Source organism: Falco punctatus (assembly GCF_963210335.1).
Source record: "Falco punctatus genome assembly, chromosome: 2".
Lineage (NCBI taxonomy): Eukaryota > Metazoa > Chordata > Aves > Falconiformes > Falconidae > Falco > Falco punctatus.
This window is the reverse complement of record NC_137581.1, coordinates 65,898,908-65,920,297: the sequence shown is the minus strand read 5'-3', so window position 1 is coordinate 65,920,297 and position 21,390 is coordinate 65,898,908. Positions and strand designations below refer to the sequence as shown.

The following is a 21,390-nucleotide window of genomic DNA, read 5'->3' as shown; positions in this document are numbered from 1 at the left end:
GGCTGTGGTATCACAAAGAAGTGGCACAAAAAAAGCAGATGAAGACATAAAAATGTATCTGCTCCCTGCAGTGTTTTAGGAAGTCTCTGTTTCAGCATTATGTGTTGTTGTCCATACAGCTATATAAGTGTAACGTAACATGGATTTTATGCTTCTTTCCCTACAAGTGTCCAGCAAGCGTGCTTGTGTGCCTGCTGTGTCTGACAGCTCTTTGCAGAGAGGCTTTTTCCTGCCTCTGTAGTGTCATCTCTGTCCCAACCTCAGCAGAGCTACAGTTGTATAAGGAATAAATATTCGCAGCTCACAATGGTGACTTTTATAGAATGAGTCACACACAATATGCTCTGTCAGGGAGAGTTTGTGCTGGGTTTTTTTCTTATTTTGTTGCTGTCCTTTGTCTCCAGTAGAAGTCATTTGGGCTGATAATTTATGGTTTAATTTGTCTACGGAAAAACCCAACATAATCAAATTGATTCTCAAGGTGCCTTCTGTCCTGAAATAAACATCTTATTAATAATCTGTGTGGTTTGAAGCCATATTCTTGCTGGGAGGAGTTTTGAACCTGCAAGGAATTCAAAATCCTAACTAAATTTCTTCTCTTTTACTGTCTTGAAGCTAGTTCCTTCATTGTTAATAACTGCTGTTATCTCTGTTTAGAAGTTGTAAGTGTTGTGCTGCTATGTGTAAAATTGAGAATAATGAAGAATAAAGTGTGTCCAAATAGATATAAGTGTCTGGGAATTAAATTTGAGGGCAATGTTCTACCAAGTATTTGGAGGGACTCATCCTGCTCAGATGGGCAGGAACTGGAAATTCAAAAACCTGAGCTGTTAGACCAAAATTTCTGACTGCAGCCCCCAGTGCAAAGAAGTATTGACCGAGACCAAGAAGCCTCATGAGTCAGTGGTAGAGCAAGGCAATTATGTCAAGCGCTACTGTGACTGTAATATCAGCAAATTACAATTGATGAAGTGCCAGCCCATTGTTATAATGTTTTATGGCAGCAGGAGCACTGAAAGCTGTGATTAAGTAATATTAGGAGTTTTAAAACTCTTTTTACAGAGCAGTGAAGCAGGGTAATGGGGATCTTCTCCTGTTCTTCACAGTTAAAAAGAGAAAAAGGTGGAATGGAAGTCTAGGAGAAATAGGGAGGAGGAGAATAGGCAGAGCCGATGGTTTCAGTGCCCTGCAGCACAGATCCACAGGACTCCCCAGAGACCCAGAGGAAAAGAATTCTTGCAAGTCAGTATTTAAAAAGAGTTCAGCCAAAAGAAAAAAAAATCAAAAGCCAAATGTATTTCTTAAAGAAAAAATGGTTTTTCATTCCAAAATTAGCTTTGCAGAGCAGATTACCACATTTAACAGTTTTGTACTGTACCACCGGATCTACCAGTCATCCTAAAACAGCTTAATTCATACAGGGGAACCTGAGCACATTTACCAGGATCCCAGCTGTGGTCATTGAGTACTGTCACAGAGACCCAGCTTCCCAGCACAGTTTGTCCTTAACTGTATAACTACGTTCTTTGCTGAGGGTAGCCTTTGGTTAGCCTGCAGATGAATGCAAATGGTTCAGTTTAGTGTGTGTCTGTCTGTTTTCAGTTAATTTGAAGACTTGCAGGTTTCCAGGAGGAGATGCAGGGAACCACTCTGAAGAGAGCAAAACCTTTCCTATAGCCCATCCTATAGACCTGCTTGACTTGGGGACTCTTCAGGATTTTCCTGGTGATGCGAGCCCCACTCTGGCATTCAGTCTGGATGGCAGATTTTTTACTTTTTTTCTCTATATTCATTTCCTGTCTTAGCCATTTCCAGATATCCTTGTGTCCCCAGTGGCAGTCATCACAATTATATTCTTGAAAATTCAGATGTGAGCATGTGTGTATTTCTAGCTGTAATAGATGTTTTCACTGTTTTCAACAATGTCAATAATTGTTGCCCTGTCCACTTCCTCTCTCTATTTTCTCTCTTCTCGGTCTGTCTGGTTCCTCCCTTCAGCTGCAGGACAGATGGATGGGTCCCTATGGGACTCTCATAATTAATTCAACCTTGATGTCTGACCTGTCATTTATGTATGTGGGGTCTCTGTGGCAGCATACTCTAGACCTTTCAGGGTATCTTTTATGAAATGCTTCCAAAAAAAGGAACATTAGATAATAACATTTATTTGGTGCCCTTTCCAAAAAGAATATACAGTCTGTTTTTAAGGACTGTCAAAATGGTTCATTTTAGCCTCGCTAGTATCATTTAATGCTAATAAAAATGGAAGCTCTTGAAAGGTGGGTAGAAGGAAAGTAATGCAGATGATTTTAGAAAAGCTGACTTACTAAATCTCAGAGGAGCAAATTCATCGCAGTAGTAAGTAGATGTAAGTAACTAATGAGTTAAGAATTATGCCCATTAACATCAGAATTGATTTTTTTTCTGTTCTCTCTCCTTTTGTATGTCAGATAAAAATGGAATAAGAACCTTCTAAAGCTGACAACAATGTAAGCCCTAAGAGGTGTTCAGCAAATTTCTGTTGAAAAGCTTTATTGATATGCATTTGCAAATATTGTAATTACATTGTTTTAAGACTTTTATTCCTGCACCTTCATAGTTTCTAAAAAGTTGGTCCTACTTGCTTTCCTCTTGAATAGAATATTGTAGAATATTCCAAGATACTTTCTGGTATCAGATATCTATGTGAATGGAGTGCAAAATACAGTTCCCATGTCTCACATTCAAACTAAAACATGCAGGATTTGTGTTGTAGGCTGCAAGAGGGACCTCAGTAAGAACCTATACACCTACTACCACTTTCACATCAATCCATGAATAAAAATTATTGATTAGTTTCACACATACAAAGAAAAATAATTTGAAAAACTTCAAATAGCTATCATGTCAGTTCAAGAAAACTAAGGCTATGAGCAGTCAGAAGGGAGAAGATTAAATGTACGATATATAATAATATATAATTATATATACGTATATTTTATACCTTTATACATATTATTTTTAATCTATGGCCATCTTTTCTGCCTAAAAGCTCAGTTTCTTATTTTCCTTTTGCTTATATAAATAAAGAACCTTTTGCACTTTGACTTGATTTCCCATGCAAAAATGTGAATTAGCACGACTTTGGGAAAAAGATATATATATTTTTTTAATTTTAAGTAATTTCTTCTGAGTTTTTTGTTAACTTCTAGCATCCTTCATGAAGTGATCATTCATGCAGACACTGTGAGACTTTCCTCCATCTTCATGGTACAAAATTGAGCTGCTTTGTCACGTTTTGATTTAAATGCCAGGTTTCCCCTATTAGATTAACTGAGCTCCTCAGTTTTGCAGACCTTTTCTAATCACTCACTGCCTTCAGGCTACGTCTGGACAAGTCAATGCAAGATTGCTTTCTAGATTCTGCATTGGGGAACACGTTCCTGCAGGGTTCATCTCGGGTGGGTGCCATGGAGTGGAAGCCTGCATACAGAGATAGGTAGGAGTGCTGTCACATTTGAGTCATCCTCCAGCCCAGACAGTCACGAGATCTGTGGTGAACCACAGTGACAGCCAGTGCGTAAATTTAGATGTAGCCGTAGGCTGTGAAAATTTGCCTTTTGGGAATTGACTATTTTAGTTACAGGTCTTCTCTTGCTTGTCCTCCTGCCTACTTTCATGTGAATTAACTCATAATTAAGTTATTAGGATTTATATGTTATGACCAATGTTTCCGTTAATCAAAACCACATCCAAACTTTTATCACCTGTTATTGTTTCAGGGACTGTTGAACCAGAAATTTGCTAGCTGTCACATTCAGGAATATCTTCCCTGCCCATCTCCCATTATGAGTAATATCTGAATTTCCTACATTTTGTTTTGTAAAAATAACTCTGTAGAGTAATTTATAGAAGGTTTCCAGCCCAACCAACTTCAGCACGCAACCTGGGTAAATAAGCCCATTTCCTGAGTCTTTCAAAAGCATATGTATAATTTTTATAACTGTGTGGGGCATTTTTGAAGGACTGTCTCCTAGGTGCCACAAATTGAAGTGCAAGTTAGGTACCTAACTGACCTTTGCTGTTGCACTGATACAAAGACTTTGTTCTCTAGCCACAATCCATTCAAGGACTGCCAGCACTTGCCCTGCAAAATCCTGTTTGTCATCCTCTCCAGTGCAAACTGACTGGGGTCTCACCTCCTGTGTTTTGCATGTGCTGCCACTTCCCCATGCTATCGGCACACAGTGCTACCCATCAGCCTTCCCGTTACCTTCAGCTGACCTGGACTATGCTTGTGCTTCAATACATGTTTTCTGGTCCTGAGTGTAATTCTGTCTCATTTCTGTTATTTCTATGCTGAGTTTTGGTTTCTGCCTCAGAAGTTTATATTCTTCTGTTATGATCCCGGGGTTGCTTTTGTTACAAAACAAGTGCCAGTGATGACTCTCCAATTTCCTTGGACAGAGAGAACAAAATGTCTTCACAAACTATTGCATCTTGCTTGATACTTTCATCCATTTAGTGTTTTCCTTCTCTTTACTGTCCTATCATCCTTTTTTCTACTCTCTTTATTTCAACTTGTGAATTTTCAGTTGGATGGCAAGTGAAGAGACATCTGCTGAATTGCAGTCATACTGGCAGTAGTAAGAAGCAGCAGCAGCAACAGAACAGCAGTTTTACCCCTAGTAGTGCTTTTGAACTGGGAAAAACTCTTCCAAAAACCTTTGTGATACCTCGCAGGTCTCTTAGATACAGTTCATCTGACCAACAGCAGATAAATCTCTACATCTGAGCTAACTGTCTGGATTCCCCCTTACCATCGAGAGAAATAACCATGTGCTTGTAGGGAGAGAAACAGGCATTGCTGCTTAATGGAAGCATCTAAAACATGTCAGATGAGCCTATTTGTAGAAGACCTTGTTTCTCTTCCTCGATTAGGAGGGGAAGGCAGGGCTGCTAGCTCCAGCCTAAGGGAGGAGGCACTACTCTTCTGTAGTTGCTCAGGCTGTGTCTGTGCTCTGCATGGTGTGAAAAGGAAAGGCCCACAATGTGCTTTGCACATTAAACCTGCCATTTCACCAGCAAGAAGTATCTATATTCAAGTCAGTTCTTTGATGCTATAGGCAATATTTATAAATTTCCAAAACTGTCTGTCATGTACCTGTCAATGGTTGTTTTGATTTTACTAAGGACCCTAAAACTTCTGTGTCTTTCAGAAGCAACAAGGTGTCCTGAATGAGTAAGCTTTTGAAAATGATTAAGACACATGTACAGCAAATCTTGGGGAGGCCTGGATGCACTGTTTACTGCCCATTACTTCCTTATTTTGCTCCTGGGATAGCTGAGGCCTGGCACAGGTGCTAAAGAGGTCTCTTACACACAAAAAAAAAGTAGATGTTTATGTGATCCTGCAATGTTTCACGTGGAAAAATACCTCAGGCAAAGCATCAGTCCCTTTGGCCTTGAATCTACTCAGAAGGGCCAACTAAACAGATAGCACATTACTTAGGGTTAGCTTTTGCCTGTGCAACAAACATTTTGGACTTCCCAGTGGTGCTCAGCAGCCTCACAGCACGCAACCATTTCAGCAGTGGGCACAGGTTTCCGAGGCCTAGAAATTAGCATTCCCCAGTGAAAGTACCTGCTATCCTGGGGCCCCGGGGCGTCTCCAGTGCACATCATCAGTAATCTGCTCTCTCTAGAGGAGGCATGAGAACAGAGCTTTTGTCTTTTCCAGCCATTGATCACCTCTTGACAGCTTCTAAAGATTGTTTCAGCACCGCTGAATTCCTGGGATCTTTCTGCTTTTGAAAAGAAAGTATCTTTCAGTCTCGCTTACCTAGAGCTAATGCATGAATATATATTAAGAAGCTATATGTCAACAGATACATGATTTGTCTAGCAGTTAATTAAAAATAAAATCCTAGAGGATTTCATTATTTCTCACACAGGCATTCTTCATTTTGTTTCCTAATGTTTTTGTTAGTGCACGTTGCACATCTTAATTAGCTTCCTTCTTGGGGAGCTTTCCTGGTGCCCTAAAACTCTCAAAGTAGAGATCTTCAATCCAAACGCAGCCACAGAGGGAAGGTGTGAGATGTTTGGGCAATGGCTCTGGCAAACTGGCAATCTTATCAGCCCCTTTGCTGGTGGGCACAGCCCTCTGAGCAAAGGGCAAAATGTTTCCATGTCAGCCACGGCACTGGTGCTGGCAGTGCCAAGGAAAAGTGGGTCCAATATCCCAGCCCCTGGAAGGAGGTGGAAGCACATCTTATATCCTTTGCTGTGCCTGTGGTGGGTACGATGAGCTCCATTAGAGGGACAGGATGGACAGCTGATGTCAGTGACACCATAAATGATTTGCTGAGCCCCCACCCCGCCCCGATCTCTGTTTTCAGGTAGCATGTTACATAAATCTTATTCTACTGTGATGAAGAGTCACAAAATGTGGTTGAGCTTGACCCTTTAAGCTTTCAAAGAGGAATAGTTTCAAGAATAATAGTTTCCTGATAGGATGAAACTATGAATTGTTTTTACCTCTTTTCTTACTTCTTATTGTGGCAGATTCTGGAATGGTCGAACTGTCTTTAGTCTAGGCACAAAGAGACCCGGGAGTGCATGTGTGTGCTGAATGCAGGCTTCAAACAACAAAAGCAACATATGAAGTTGATTGTTAGCCTAAAAATATCATTAGCTATGCCAAAACCAGATGTTTGAGTTAAGTCTCAAATCCTCTAACATTTTGTCAGGTGTTAGAGCTGAATGTTGAGAAAACCAAGTTCAAAAGACTAGAGGAAGAATCAGTACAAGCAAATTAAAAACAAAAATCAAAAACAGGGGGAGATAGCTGGAATTCATCTGGGGATCTCCATCTTTTCCAGATTTTCTCCAGAACGCACAGGATTCTTCAAGGCTCACCCCTTTGTTTATCTTCAAGGCTCACCCCTTTGTTTAGTCTATCCTGTAGAATAAATTATGTAGGAGCCCTTGGTTTTGCTAATTTTGTTCCTTTAAAAAGCAGACCAGCCATTGTTTATTTTATGTTCTTCTGCACCATTTTTGGGTGAGATACTGGCATTACTGTAATCTGACAAAAGCAAGGGCTGCTGCCAAAGGGATTGTCCTGCTTTTGCCTCATCTGTGACAACACTTACTTCTGCCTTCCTTGTTCCAGGACTAACAGATATGGGGCTGCGTGGCTGAGGTGCATCAGGGAACTCACCTTGTTGGAAGCTACTCATTTGTCAGTTTTCAACTTTCCAGTCATATCTGTTCCGTCATCCCTTTTACTGCATAGCCAGCCACATGAACATCCATGCTGATACGGGGCAGAAAGTGGCAAGATGGGAAAAGAGGACATGTGGCATCTCCCACTCATTGAAGGAAAACATGACCAGGGCAGCAACACTCACCCACAGGTACTCTGCAGGTGATGCTGCCGTCGAACTGCACTCTAAGCCATTACACCAAAATGGTGAGGTGAGGAATGTGGGGCTTTGGGCAAGCAACCTCCTCTACCTCCTGGTTGTTCCTCAATTTATCTAATTATTTTATTAAGTTATAATTTTATGACGAAGCAGCACTAGGCATTCCATAAACAAAGTTAATAATATTAACCTTGGTTTCAGTAAGGCTGAAGGGAGTGACCTGCACTAAATCTAACTTTGAAGTCTTCCGATCTGTTTAGACACAATTGAATCAAATTGACAGGAAATTTCATGAGAGAGGTTTCCATAATAGAATTTTTCCATAACAGATTTTTTCTAGAAACCTTGGGACAAAGCAGGAGAGGTGCCGAAGCATTCAGTCAGTGGTGGACTCATGCTGGAGATAATTCTCCTCTTACCCTGTGGCTAAGGCGAGGGCACTGGGGGAAGAGGCACTTCTGCCTTGTGCTGCTGATTCTTGACAAGAAAGCAGCCCTGGAGAAGGAGGGAGAGCACTCCCTGCCTTCCTTGCTGTTGGCGGGGAAAGTAAAGCTTAGTGGCATGTTCCTTGATGGCCGTCTCCTTGATCCCTTTTCTCTAATCTGCTTCTACCTCAGCAACAGAGTAATTTACAGGTGTGTCTTCCTCATATGTCCTTTTTATTTTCTCTTCCTAGCCTGGAAGGAAGGACTGTGAGTCTTTCCTTTGAGGGCAGAAATAACAGCCTGAGCACCTTCTCTCCTTGCTCCAGTCTAGTGCTTAGAGAAGCTTGCCCATTCCCAGACAAAGCCTTTTACTTCCATAGGTGCATTGCTCAGGAGAGACAAGTGTGGTTGTGTTGACTTGGAGAGTGCCTGTTTTTCCTCTCCCTCAATATATAAATTACTGGGGTGGAAGGAGGGCTGTAGAGATGATTGATACCACATTCCTGGCAGTCCCTCAGGCCATGACAAGGTGTGGGAGCTCCTGGTACTGGCACTGAGCTGCTCTGCCCTATAGCAGCTGGGGGCTGTAATGGTTTAACCCTGGCCAGTTACTGCTTGAGGCCGTGCTCTATTCCAAGCACAAGGTTTTGTTTGTCATATGTGAGTCTCTGAGGGCACAGCAGTGCTCCTGAGGGCTGAGTTTAGGGTCATAGCAAAGGCAGCCTCACACCACTCCAGTGACACATACGTCTGCTTTTGCAGAGAGCAACTCTCACTCTACACATACCTGAGGTTTCAGTGCAGTACACAGAGGTAAGTATGTCACTCACTGTTCCTGTGTGGTCACTGGTTGAAGAGGGATTAATGTAGTTTCATGGCAAGTAATAAAGACATTGCCAACGGGAATCATATCCTCATGCCTGGCTCCATTCATCCATGTGACTGTCAGTTCTACCTAGTTTTTGGCCAACCTGATTGCTGAGTGTTCATGAGGATTGAACTATCATCATCTTGTGTCCTGATTGTAGCTACATCCTTTTTGCATCCTTAGCAAATGCAGACCTACCTCATTCACAACCATCCAGAGTGCCCATCTGCTGCCACTCCTTTCTTTCTGAAGCTTTTTGCTGTCCTGTAGAGCCCATACAACCAGCCCATACCTGCAAACCTTTGATTACTTATTACTCTGTCTACCTATCATCTTTTTTTACTACTGAAAGATCAACCCATGTCTTTGATCAGCCAGCAATGTCAATCGCTTTGTCATTTTTTTCAAATTCTCATTTTCTTCCATAGTGCTCTCTGTTCTTCAGTGTTGTAACAAATGCTTCAGAAACATCTGGACATCTGCATCAGCACTGCTTCTCCAGACTTCCCTCTAAAATTGTTCTTGGCTGTGATGCTTACAGAAGATTTATGGTGTGCAAAATCCTCTGTCCATCTTGCTGATTAAGACAGTCTCGTATATTTTGTATCTATATGTTGTCTCTTGTGCTCATGTTAAATTGTACTTTCTTTGGGCCAAGAGCTGTGTTGTTGCTCTGTGTTTGCGTGATGCTTCTCACAATAGAGTTCTGATGTGTGGTGGGAGTTCTCAGCATTTAATGGCAAAAATAATAGAAGTATTATTAACAAATGTCTCTGTGTGACTGCATCACATGGTGTGGTCACAGTTTGCAAAAATTCAGTTTCCTCCGGACAACTTGACTCTCTGCCTGCAGAATGTAGGTGCAACCCAGGGCAGTCCATTTTCAGAAAGGAGTGTGTTAGGAAAAGATTTGAGCTTGAGTAATTCCACAAACAGAAAAAAAACCCACCACCCAGTGTTCTGCAGTTTCAGAAAGATTTCCTACTGTGCAGATTTCTTGCTAGCCCATTAGTTTTGCCATCTCAGAACTCAAACAGCATGGCCTAGAGCAGTGGTTTTCCAAATTCCTTCCAGTTGTAGCATACTAGCATAAACAGCATTTGCATATGGATGTCATAAAAGTGACTAATGCCAGCAATCATCATACTTTATTGCTCTAATGTGACACATGTGCCTGAGCATCCTAAAAGATCTGCTCAGAGCTCATTGGTGCTGAAGAAATGGCACACCTCTTATCTGGCAGTGACACTCGTGGCAGAACAGGCTTTGACAGAAACCAGAGCACGAATCCAGCTTCAGATGAACATGCACGAGGGAAGGGTACTCGCTGCTTCACTGCATGACTCAACAGCGCCGGGTACATGTCCTTTACCCTACACCAGATATCAAACTCAGGAAGTTGAACAAATAGCATTTTCTAGTTTGATAGCCAGAAAGTTCAATGAACTCCTTGAGTGCAGCTGTTGACAAGCCAGTGGAGAGACATCTGACTCTGACCTCGGCCTTGTACCCGATCATACTTTAACATCTCAGATTCTCCAAAGAAGGCTGCAGATGATTCCTCTAGGCGAGGGGCAGTCAGTCATGCTGTGAGTGCGAGGTTGAATGCTGCCATTTTCAGTCAAGAATTTGCAGACTGGAGGGAATTTGTCACAGTTCAGCCATGTCAGATTTTACTTCTGCAAAATGAGCGGGGAGGGTTGTGAACCCAATTATATCATCAACAGCACAGAAAACACATTTTCATATCTTACAGACTGGCTTTCACAGTCTTCATTTACTGGTCAGGCTTCCTACACCAGTGAGATGTGCATGATTATGCCATGTGCAACAGCCACTGCTTCCTAACGCTGTCTCAATCTGTTATCCACCTTCTAACAAATAAGACAGAAGTATAATTTTTATTTACGACCTCCTGTAAAAATTGTTTTAAAATAGCTGGTCACTGTATAGAGTGAAGAAGGATGTAAAGTAGTGCTCCCACTGAGAGAAATGAGCTGTGCCATTGTACCAGGCATCGGCACATCTATGTGGGAAGGAGGCACTTTAAATTTCAGGCACAGGTAATTTCAAGCAGAGTTTACACCGTAATAGCCACAGGATAGGGCAGCTACAAGATGCATACTCAGGCTAACAAGTTATGTCTCTCTCAGAACAACGTTTTTTCATCTGTGTGCATAGGTTAGAAGGCCAGTCTCCCTGTCACACAGACTATCTGTGTATCCTGCTGTGCTGCTGCCCCGATGTGCTGCTGCCCATCTCAAACACACGTAGTTCATCTCCCATTTCAGAGAGACATCTCAGAACTGTCCCTCTAGGGAGTCATCAGACGCTTGGGTGAATACATCATTTCCTGATACATATTTTCAAACCCACAGGCAAGCAGTGAACCCAAAGCCTGGACACAGCTCTCTGATGACACAGCAGCTTTTGTGACTGGTGGCTGACATACTTTGATGTTGGCTGCTCCCAGTGAAACATGCAGGGTGACCCTGGAGCTGGTGCTGCAACTCTCCACCACAATCAGCAGCCCTGCTTTGTAGCCAGCTGTAGCAGGAGCTCCATGCACACAGTATTTAACTATACAGCCCCATGGGACATTATTCTATTGGAAATACCCTGTACCATATCCAGCAATCCTTCTCTGTCTGGTACTTGGGAAGCAGGAGCCAGAAGACTATGTGGTAAAAAATGTCTCCTTCCTCAATATAGTACACATAGGGCAAAGGCTGTTTATCACAACCCTTCAGTGCTAATGTCTGCTTAAAGTTTGTATACCTTGGCTCCTTTTACAAACAGTTGAACCAAAACATTTTCTTGGCATTTGCTTTCATTCTTGATTTCACAGCTTTATCAGAGAGAGAGAGAGCAATGCATTTATTTGTGTGCAATTCCCCACAGGTAATCTTCAGTTGCAGCACATAAAACTTAATTTTCCCCAATTGGACAAGATTTCTTGTTCTGTACAAAGTTGTAAATCACCGCAACAAAGACTGTTGCTCGCTCAGTGTAGGCAAAGCCTTGTAGTACTTGAAAAATTACTTTGGCTTTCCCATGTGCTCCTCATGCTGCAATTCAAAGAGCTTCCAAGAGCTTCACAGATTTAACCAACTTCATGCTTTCTGCAGATAACATCGATGAAGTGAGGTGCATGTAAGCCTTTTTCTCATTGTCCACCAGAACATTTTTATTATCAAATTCATAAAGGACTTCAGCAAATATTTTTTCTTTCATCCTTGCCCTTTATAACATTAAGTTGGAAGCAAGTGTTTTCCTTAAAAAAAAGACATGATATTGTTGCTTCCTTCACGCAGCCCTGAACGTTACAAACACAGTATTTCCAAGAACAGTATTTCCAGGAACAAAAAGACTCCCAGGCTTGATGTGTGCATTGACTCTGAAGACATCCTCTGCCTTGGTGTTATCTGACTTCTCAATTTTCAGTTAATTCAAAATGTTATGGGTATTCCTGATCACCCAAGTAAACAATAGCACCAGGAACCCTCTGGAACTTTAAGGAAGGGGGTAGAAAGTTGCCAGAAAACTGAAAACATAGCTCTTTTTAAGGCACATAGGGGCTACAGATCTTGCTTAGAGATCACTTCTGTTCCACACAGCTCTGCTCCAGGAACTGCAATATCTTTCCTAGCCCATTCTGAAGTTTTGAGATCCAGCTGACTCAAAGTGAGAGTTTCTGAAAGTGAAGGGGTTTCTAGATTTCAGCACAAAGCTGCTTCAGAGCACTTCCTTTCAGTAACTGGCAGCAACAGTAAAGGGCTCATACAGCTGCCAGGTGACAGTGAGACATGAGGACTACATCCAAACTGCTTCTGAAAGCCTCCTGAGTCCATCTTGGTCTCCTGTCCAGACTGCAGCCCAGCACAAGGCTGCTTACGCTTGTACTGCCAGCACCAGCATCTTCCATCATTGTGCAGGTGGGCACCTGGACTCAAAGGGAGAATCACGAAGGTTTTCCATTTGACAAGAACAAGAGTAAAGGAGACTCAGCATAGCCAGAAAGCTGGTGGGTTTCTACCGGGAAAGTGGCAGTGTTGTTTCAGGTCTCCCATGGCTGTTCCTCCACACAGGGACTTTGAACCAGGAGCCCAGGTACCCAGGTGAACTCCCAAACCACTGTAGCCTTGGTCATTCCAGTGTCTTAGCTGAGAAACATCATCTGAGAAGCTGTTTCCTGATGGATGTCTTGTCAAAACCAGAACGTTCCTGGGAAGTGCTTGAGTTCTGATGAGTTGGTGTTTTTTTATGAAAAAATAGTTTGTCAGTAAACTCCTCACAAGCTCCAACAGGGACTCTTCTGGTACTGAATTTGGTGCCAGATGGGCACCAGTCCTTCCACCATTGAAGGCAGCTGGAGTTTTGCCACTGACTTCAAAGGAATTAGGATCAAGCCCTGGAATTCATGACTGCACTTTTTATTTAGCTTTCTGAATAATTTATAAGTAAGAATAGGCTGGATTCTCCCACTCTTTCTGATGTTGAGTAAAACTGTCATTACATTTGTTGCTTTCAAAGGAGCTTTGGTGCAGGCATGAGCATCTCATTATGAAAAAGGGTGTCCATATAGGACAGATAGGAAGAAGAGAGAAGGAAATTCTTAGGCACATTGAAAACACGGAGCAGATCTGAGATTCAGAGATGACAGATCAGTGTAAGATAGTCTTCATACTTGGAGCTGAAGTCTAGATATCTTGAATTGTTTCAGGGAGTACAGAGGGATGCAGAGAGCATACTTCTTGGTGAGTTCATTTATTTTTGATGCCATTGCATTTAGTTTTCTTTTCTTCCTTCTCAGTGATTTGAACATTAGTTTCCATAAGGTTACTTGCTGTGCTTTGCTCCTGAGTGGACTTTGCAGCAGACTGCGCATTTTTCTGGGATTCACCAAGCCATGTGTTTGTTCTCCACCACTGAAAACCATTTTCCATCTTAAAACTGTTTGGAAAAAAGAGAAAGAAAAAAATTTCCCAGTTCACCACCCAGGGCTTAGTGTTTACTTCTGCTGCACGCATCATTTATTTTCATTCTGCAAGATCATGATGACACGCTCGTCCAAGCACATGCTGTTCTAATATGCTACATTCCTTTGGCCTCTCAGTGCGTTAGAAGTGACATTGCTGCTAAATGAGAAAGATCTTGTAAGACAGGGAAATAGATCGCTAAGTACAGCTCCTTTCAGGGAACCATGTTGTAGACAAAACTGATTGGCTTGCTTTTTCCAGACTATACATAACTGTGTTCATGTATGACCCTTATTAGGAAGGCTATCTGCTGTATGGATCTGGGGACTTCCTTCCTTGAGAACATGCTAACATATTTAGCAGGCTCTTGGAACAAGAGGTATGCCTCAGCCTATGACTGGAGGAACAGGACACCTGACGTTTGAGATGTGTCCTAGAAAAGTATTTCTGCAGCTATTGTTCTGTGTGAATATGTTCAAGCAAATGCATGTACTGCACTTCCTGTATTTTCTGGGAGTATGGAATAACTGTTTCAGTCACAGTGTGGAGTTTCAGAAATCTATCTTCCATGATGGATAAACCACTTGCAGAAAATCTGTTCCACATTTGCTTGTCCCTCCCTAGCCATAAATGAGAAAAGGCAATAGTGGATTGCTAGAGATTAGCACAACAACATTAAATAATGCTTTGGTTTAGACATAATATTTTCTCTTAATCTGTGCCTTACTAATGATTCTTCATTAGGAGGTGGTGCCTAAATGAATAATTGAGATAGGGTTTTGTAGCTTCTGCCCAATGAATTTAAACTGTCCATGGACAACTGTGGAGGCTTTCTCTAAATATTTTAAAATCTGAATTTACAAAACACATAAAAGATGAAAATTATAGATGCATCCAATATGACTTGATTGAAGAGCCTTTGGCACAACTTTGTCTACTAATATCCCATTAGTAAGCCCTTGAAACTGCTGTGCGTCCACTGTAGTAACTTACCCAATGGACATGTAAAGTATTAGATAAAGTATTATGTACTTTCTCCTAATGCCCATTTGAGTCGAAGGGTGTTTTGCTACTTGGCTACAGTAGAAGAAAGATTGTATCCTATATTTGCTGGTAGGGATAACAGTAAGGAAAAGCTGCTTTAGTTCTCTGAAACTGCTTTTTGGGGGATGAAAATGCTTTCACAGATGCAATCTTCTCAGGGACCTAACAGAGACAGGAGACATTTGTATAGTTATGCCCTTACTTAATAACCTCACAGTGCTTCAGAACATAAATTATAAGACTAGTGAAACTAATTCAATGAGGGCATAAGAACTTAATATTTCCTGAAAGTAACTACTCTGAAGTGAAAATGCAGTAATAAATTCAGACTGTTTGTTTTAATCACAAAATCAGCTATGGAACTCCAAAGCTGCCAAAGTTTCTGCAAGGCATAAAATAGGGATGTGCATGATCTTCTCAATATTTATGAACTGTAAAGTATAAAAATTAGCAGTCCCTAGGTGAAAACATTTTCAGTCTTTCAGGGGGACATTGTGAAGAAGTTTTAGTAAGAATTTTAATTTTCCTTTATGCTCTGCTCAGTGGTTCCTTTCCAAAACCTTGAGGATATTTTTTCTTACCGATTTGTTCTTTTTCACTAAGTATGCATTGATTTGTGGAGTTTTGTAACTTTTCACTTTTAAAAGGGGTCTTGAACTTACATATTTCTGATCTATACCTGTATTTCAACAGCACCACCCTTCAGCTAGTATTTTCCACAAAGATAGAATAAAAGCTTACATAGCAAATGAAGCACTGTTTTCCTGAAAGTCTTAATAAACTGTACTTTCTGGTTCAAATTGGCTCCAGTTCAAGAAAATACTTAAGCACATGTGTAACACTGAGAATTTAAGCAATCCTTCCTTATTCAGAAAAGAATGGTGGTTTAGTCCCATTAGCAACAGTTCAGTCTGCGTAGTATCAAGTATGCACTGAAGTATGTTGCTAAACCAGAAACAGAGCAAGGTCCTCTTTTTGGTAGGTCAGATATCAGTCAGAAATTAATCCCTTACTCAGACCTAAATGTCTAGAAAGCTGGGAGTATTCAGTAGCAGAGTAAGACACTGTCCTGTCTTACAGAAGACAGCACTGTGAGTGAACTGCAACAACCCAGGAGCTGCTGTGGTAACCACCGTGCATCAAGGCGTTCCTTGGAGGTCTAAGCTGGGCTAGAACAAATATTGCCACTGCCATGGATTAGTGAACGCACTGGCGTATTTGTCAAGGAAGATGCAGTAAAGGTTAATTATTTAAATCTAACCTAAATTTCCCATGCTTCTGTCTTGTTCCATAATAATAACAATAAGTTCCAAAGTAATAATTTTTTATTTTGACTAAAATAGAATTAATTAGGACCCACACGGGACAAGAAGTAGCTTTTTCCTCACTCTTCATCCTAGCTGGGATATGTAAGTGGGTGTGTAACACTGCCCATTGAAACTATAGTTCATTAAATCACATTGGGATATAAAGAGCATATTTAGTCCCATGTGGGGATAGTCAGTGCAGATGACAGTTTCTCTCCTGTATCCCCTCATCCTTAAAAGAGAAATATGTTGAAACTGTTTACAGGTAGTCCCTTTTAAACCTACATGTATCAGGAACTGGAGTGAACTGGGGTGTGTGTATGTGTCTGTGTGCAAGCATGTGCAACAGAGACAGAGAAAGTCACCATAATGCATTCTGCAGAAAAAATAGGTTTATCTAGAGACTAATAAAAAAATTAATTTTGGCAGTGGAGAAGTCCTAAGTGAGGTAGCTTAATGTTTGTACCTTTGTTGCCCATATGGTAAAGTCTCAAGTAGAAATCTAAAATAGTCATATCTAAAAGCCAGAAGAAGAAAAAACCTCTCCCTTAGCTCATATTGCATGGGCTGGCTGGCTGGAGGCCAAAGTCATGACAGCTTGCATTGTGGCGGGGAGAGCAGTGTGGCTCCCTGATCAAGGTCAGCAAATTTTTAACGAATGGAGCTTGATTACTGCTCCCTTTGTGGGAAAAGGTTGTTTGGAGGTGAACAAGGCTCTGTGCACAGAGGTATTCCACATGCACCCTCCTTTGCTTTTAAAACCAGACGAGCTGGAGCTGTTTCCAGTAGGGTTCCTCGCAGCTGGGGAATGCCTTCCTGAGAAACAGGCACAGTAGCTCTATGAACTGAGGCTGGTGCATCCTTTTCTTAGCATGCAGCACCTGCAGTCAATAGCCCCTGAGACCCTGTGAACAGTTTTACTGTACGGTTTCATTGCATCTCTTGCATGGTAGGGTCCCCCAGCTATTACAAGGCTTGCCCTCGCGAGGTTTTGCATTCCCAGACCCAGGAGTGCAGGGCTGCTGGGAATGTTAGACTGGTTTGGTAACGCAAATCCAAGCCTTATCCTTCTAAATCATATTTTGAGTTTACTGGGACATCTTGTTGAAGAATGTTTGGGGTATAATCAGTCCTGCTGCAGTCTCAAGGGCTTTTTATGATTTGAGATTAGCAGGACCAGAATTTCAAACATAGATTCTTTCTAGAGGGGGAATCAGAAATAGGCGAGAAAGTTGAGTTCTGGTATTACGGGCTGTCGTAAGACATGTCAAATTCCTGAGAATGACTGCGGGTCAGAACTTTCCATTAAGCTTCTCCTCTGGAGGCAGATCTGCCTGAAGATCAGATGACAGACACCAGAAAGCAATGCTTGTTTACATACTCAGAGTTTAAAATAAGAAATTAGCAATCGTGTTTATGTTTAAAAAAGGGTTTCTAAAAGTTCTTGGTGAAGAGGCAGCACCACTGGCTTTCACAAAGTACTAAGCAGAACCTCTTCTCTGGTATTCATAGTCGATTTGGGAAGTACTTCCCAGCATCTGTGGGCAAAGCTGTTTAAAAACAGTTCTCTACAAAAATAAAGTTGTAAAGCTATAAAACATTTTTTATCTTGGCAGACCAAAATTATATTTTCCCAGTATTTCAGGAAGACTCTGACATTCCCAAGAGTTCATTAGCTTGACTGTTTCGGGGAGGGGTTTTCTTTTTGCCTTTAATCTTCTACTGATATTGAGAATGACTTTGTTTATATCAATACAGGGCTATTTTTTATCACTCTGTGTTTAGATGCTAGCCCTCTTATTGACCTTTTTAACTAGGTTTTACTTTGAACAAAAAAATAATGGATTTTGTTGTTTTAAAAAGAACAGCTTTGGTGTTAAATTGGATTTCAGCCAGTGGGATTTATAATCTAATTCCTACAAGACAATCAGAGTTTTGATATTAAGAGTTGGAGCAGTTCATTGTCCATATGGAGCATTGCTGTATAATCAGGAAGTTCTAAATTCTTTCCTTTTTTTTTGACACTATATTTTCCTGTGTCAAAGATTTAAAATATATTCTTTTCATGTTTGCTGTTGATTAGCAAAGTATTTCCTCACCCTCTGCTGCAGAAAAGAATCATACATATTTGATCTTTCTCCTTTTCTCCTTAATATTTCAAACAATTGAGCTAGACTATCTCCATCGATTGGGTAAGCGGAGCTGTAACACCTACTTAAGGGAGGGGAGCCCTCTGGTTTCCTTGCAGCTTGGAGCCTGCTGGCAAATATTAAGTTGTACCAATTTAGAGCATGATGAAGTGGGAAATAATGGACATTCTTGAAGAATCTGAAATGGGATCAGCTGTTATTGGCAAAAATTGGCAGGTGCACTGTGCTGGCTGTAAGCATGGTCTCGAGTTGGAGAGTGCAGCTGGGAAAATGGCCTGCTAATTGAATGGTTGCAGGACTCCCAGCAGCTCTGACCATAGTGGAGCATCATTAATTGGAGCCTCTTGGTTGACTTGGTGGAAGCTGTCACAGAATGAAGGATCCGACAAGTTGATGGTGACTTTCGATGTGTTAGTGTGTTTATTGCCTGTTACTTAGAATGGGTCCTCATGGAGTCAGAAATGCTTTCACACTTAGGAGGGCTGGCATAAGGCTAGCAATAGATATTTCTTATTTGTATTTGCAGCATGGTGACAGTGGTTGGGAGACATAAAAACTAGCCAATTACACATTTGTTTAAATGCACGCTTCTGTTGTTATCTTTCCCATCCCTCTCTCTTTCCCTTTTATTTTCACTTGTATTAGTTTTCTGAAGTGGCTTGGCTTGGAGCAGCAACTATTATTATTTTTTTATTTAAAGCCTGAGAAGACCTTGTCCTCTGCTGAGTTTCTTGGATGCTGCTGTAGTTCATACAGAGATTACAGAAACAAAAATAGCCTGGTTTTGATCCAGAATAGTGTTATATGCACCTCTGGTTTATGTGGGTCTCAGAATAGCAGTGTATTCAAAAGCACGTGTGCATTAGCCATGGCTCCCTTTTTCATATGTTGTTTTTATTCATTAAATGCAAACATATTGCAGTGCATCCTAGTTTAATATTAAGGTCTGTTGGCAAAATGTGGTATTTTCCCTCAGCTGTTAGCACCCCTCAAGGGAAGATCTATTGGCAGGGAGGGCTGTGCAGAAAGCACTGCTGACTTCAGAGCACACTTCATGTATCATCAGTGACTGTAGCACCCCTATGAGCCTAAAAACTCTCCAGCTATGCAAGACATAGCTTTCGTGTATGAGTTAGGATGGCTAAGAGGCAAGAGACTTCAGCGACAGGGTTGTCCCGCCCAGCGTGCCTTTGCCATTGATAAGCACAAAGTTATCTGTGAGTGTGGACTGAATGAGAAATGGTGGGTTGAAAACTGGCTTGAGTGTCCTGGTGCTCTGCTGTCTCCACGGGCTGTAGGCCAAGCTTTAAACCCTTTGGGAGGACTGATGAGACCAATTTTTCAAGCTGGAACCCAAGCAAGTCTTCCAGTGGCCATCATGCTCTTCCCCAGTTGAGGTGATACAGCTGGAACAAATGCCTTTGGTTTGCATCTGCATTTGGATAACCTGTGTCAGATGGGAGGCAGGGAGATGAAAGTGGAAGGATTTGGAAGCCGTACCCTGGATCAAACGCCTGTGTAGCAAACATCAAGCATAGGCCCGTGATGGACCTGGAAATAGCAAAACACTGATGAAGAGGCTCCTGCCTCCTTCCCCCAGCCTGCCTCTGCAGCCTAGGACAAGCTATTTTGAGGAACGTTGTTTTTTTAAAATGTGCAGCAATTTGTGGTGCCTGGTTCTAGCCTAACTCTCCTGGATGCTTATTCAACCTCTTTTTTGATTTTCCTGTCACTAAGAAGTGGATGGAAATAACTCACCCAACTTCAGAAAATTAAATAAATTTGGGATCACCCTGGAGGTGGACAGTAACACTTGGCTTGGGGCAGGTTTTGGGAAACAAAATGTGCCAGCATGCCTCCCAGGGATCTGCCTGGCTGACTGAGAGAGAGTGGACAGATGATGAAATCAGGCTGGTTTGGGGACCTGCCCCAAGCACCCCCTTTGCCAGGGCAGATCTGCCCTGCAGCAAGGGCCTCAGGCGTGCAGGCATGCATAGCACCCCAGACCCCACTCTGTCCCAGGGGACAGCCGCCACATTTCAGTACTCAGCATGATCCCCTTGCTGAGGCTGCAGCTGGCGCTGGAGTAGGCCACCAGGAAAGGATCATGGTGCTTCAGGGAGGAAGGCCCAGTCAGGTCCAGAAGGTGCCATCAGTGAGCTGTGATGGGCTGTTAACATCCCCCCTTCTCTAATCTTTTTTTAATCTTTCCCTTTTCCTCTGCACACAGCTAAATGAATCCGCCAAGCAGCTCATCGAGATGGACAAGACGTGCTTGGCTGCCGCCTCCGGCTGCGATGTGCCGCTGCCAACGGAGCCGGCAGCAGTGGCAGCAGCAGCGGCAGTGGGTCTGGCACCCTGCTCCACGCTGGCCGGTGCCGGGGTGGCCGGGGCAGCCCAACGGCAGGCGGAGGGCAAGAAGAACGCCAAGAAGCGCCACTCCTTCACCGCCCTCAGCATGACACACAAGTCCTCCCAGGCCGCCAGCAATCGGCACTCCATGGAGATCAGCGCGCCTGTCCTCATCAGCTCCAGCGACCCACGGGCGGCCGCCAGGATCGGGGACCTGACCCACCTCTCCTCCAGTGCCCCGGCCCAGGTAAGGCGGGGGTGGAGGTGGGGTTTGAGCAACTTCGGTGGGTGGCACGCTGTTGCCTTGCCTCTTTCAAAATGGCTGACCATTGCACGAAGCGGTTGCACAGTACTGTCAGGCAGATGTGACAGTACTTGGGATATGTCATTCCCATCCTTGCATTAACCAGTGGGCAAGCCTGAGGAGGCAGAAGATAAAGCCAAATCTGATTCACAATAATACACATTTTTTAAAAAAGTAATCCTACAATTTGTTTGAAGTAATGCCATCTATGTTGCATCACTTTCCGTTGCAGAAAGTAGTAATTTTGAGTGATCCTGTTACCCTGAATGTATCTCTTACACTGCAGGGTAGCAATGTCAGTATGCAATTCACACATTTGGGATAAAAAAGATTTTTGGAGTGATTATTTCCCTGCAAATCACTGAAGGATGAGTAAATGTGCTATACTTTGGCAAGTGTTGTCCCCAGCAAGTAGCTGCTGTTCAGAAACACCCAAGGAGTTTTAAACCACCACACGTGCTGAGGGTGCAACCCGCCATCCTTCCCCCTCTCAAAGGAGAGGGCAGAGGATCAGCATCCTGGATATCCTGACAGGTCCCAAAACAAGCTTCT

General features: G+C 42.4%; 1 protein-coding gene across 1 annotated transcript in view; it reads left to right on the top strand.

The window, feature by feature from the left end:
- SH3RF3 (SH3 domain containing ring finger 3) overlaps window positions 1-21,390 on the top strand; it is a 299,077-nt gene that overhangs the window by 190,772 nt on the left and 86,915 nt on the right. The window contains exon 5 of the mRNA XM_080377400.1: window positions 20,413-20,781. Coding sequence (XP_080233526.1) covers window positions 20,413-20,781 — 369 coding nt within the window. The remainder of the gene's footprint in view (window positions 1-20,412; window positions 20,782-21,390) is intronic.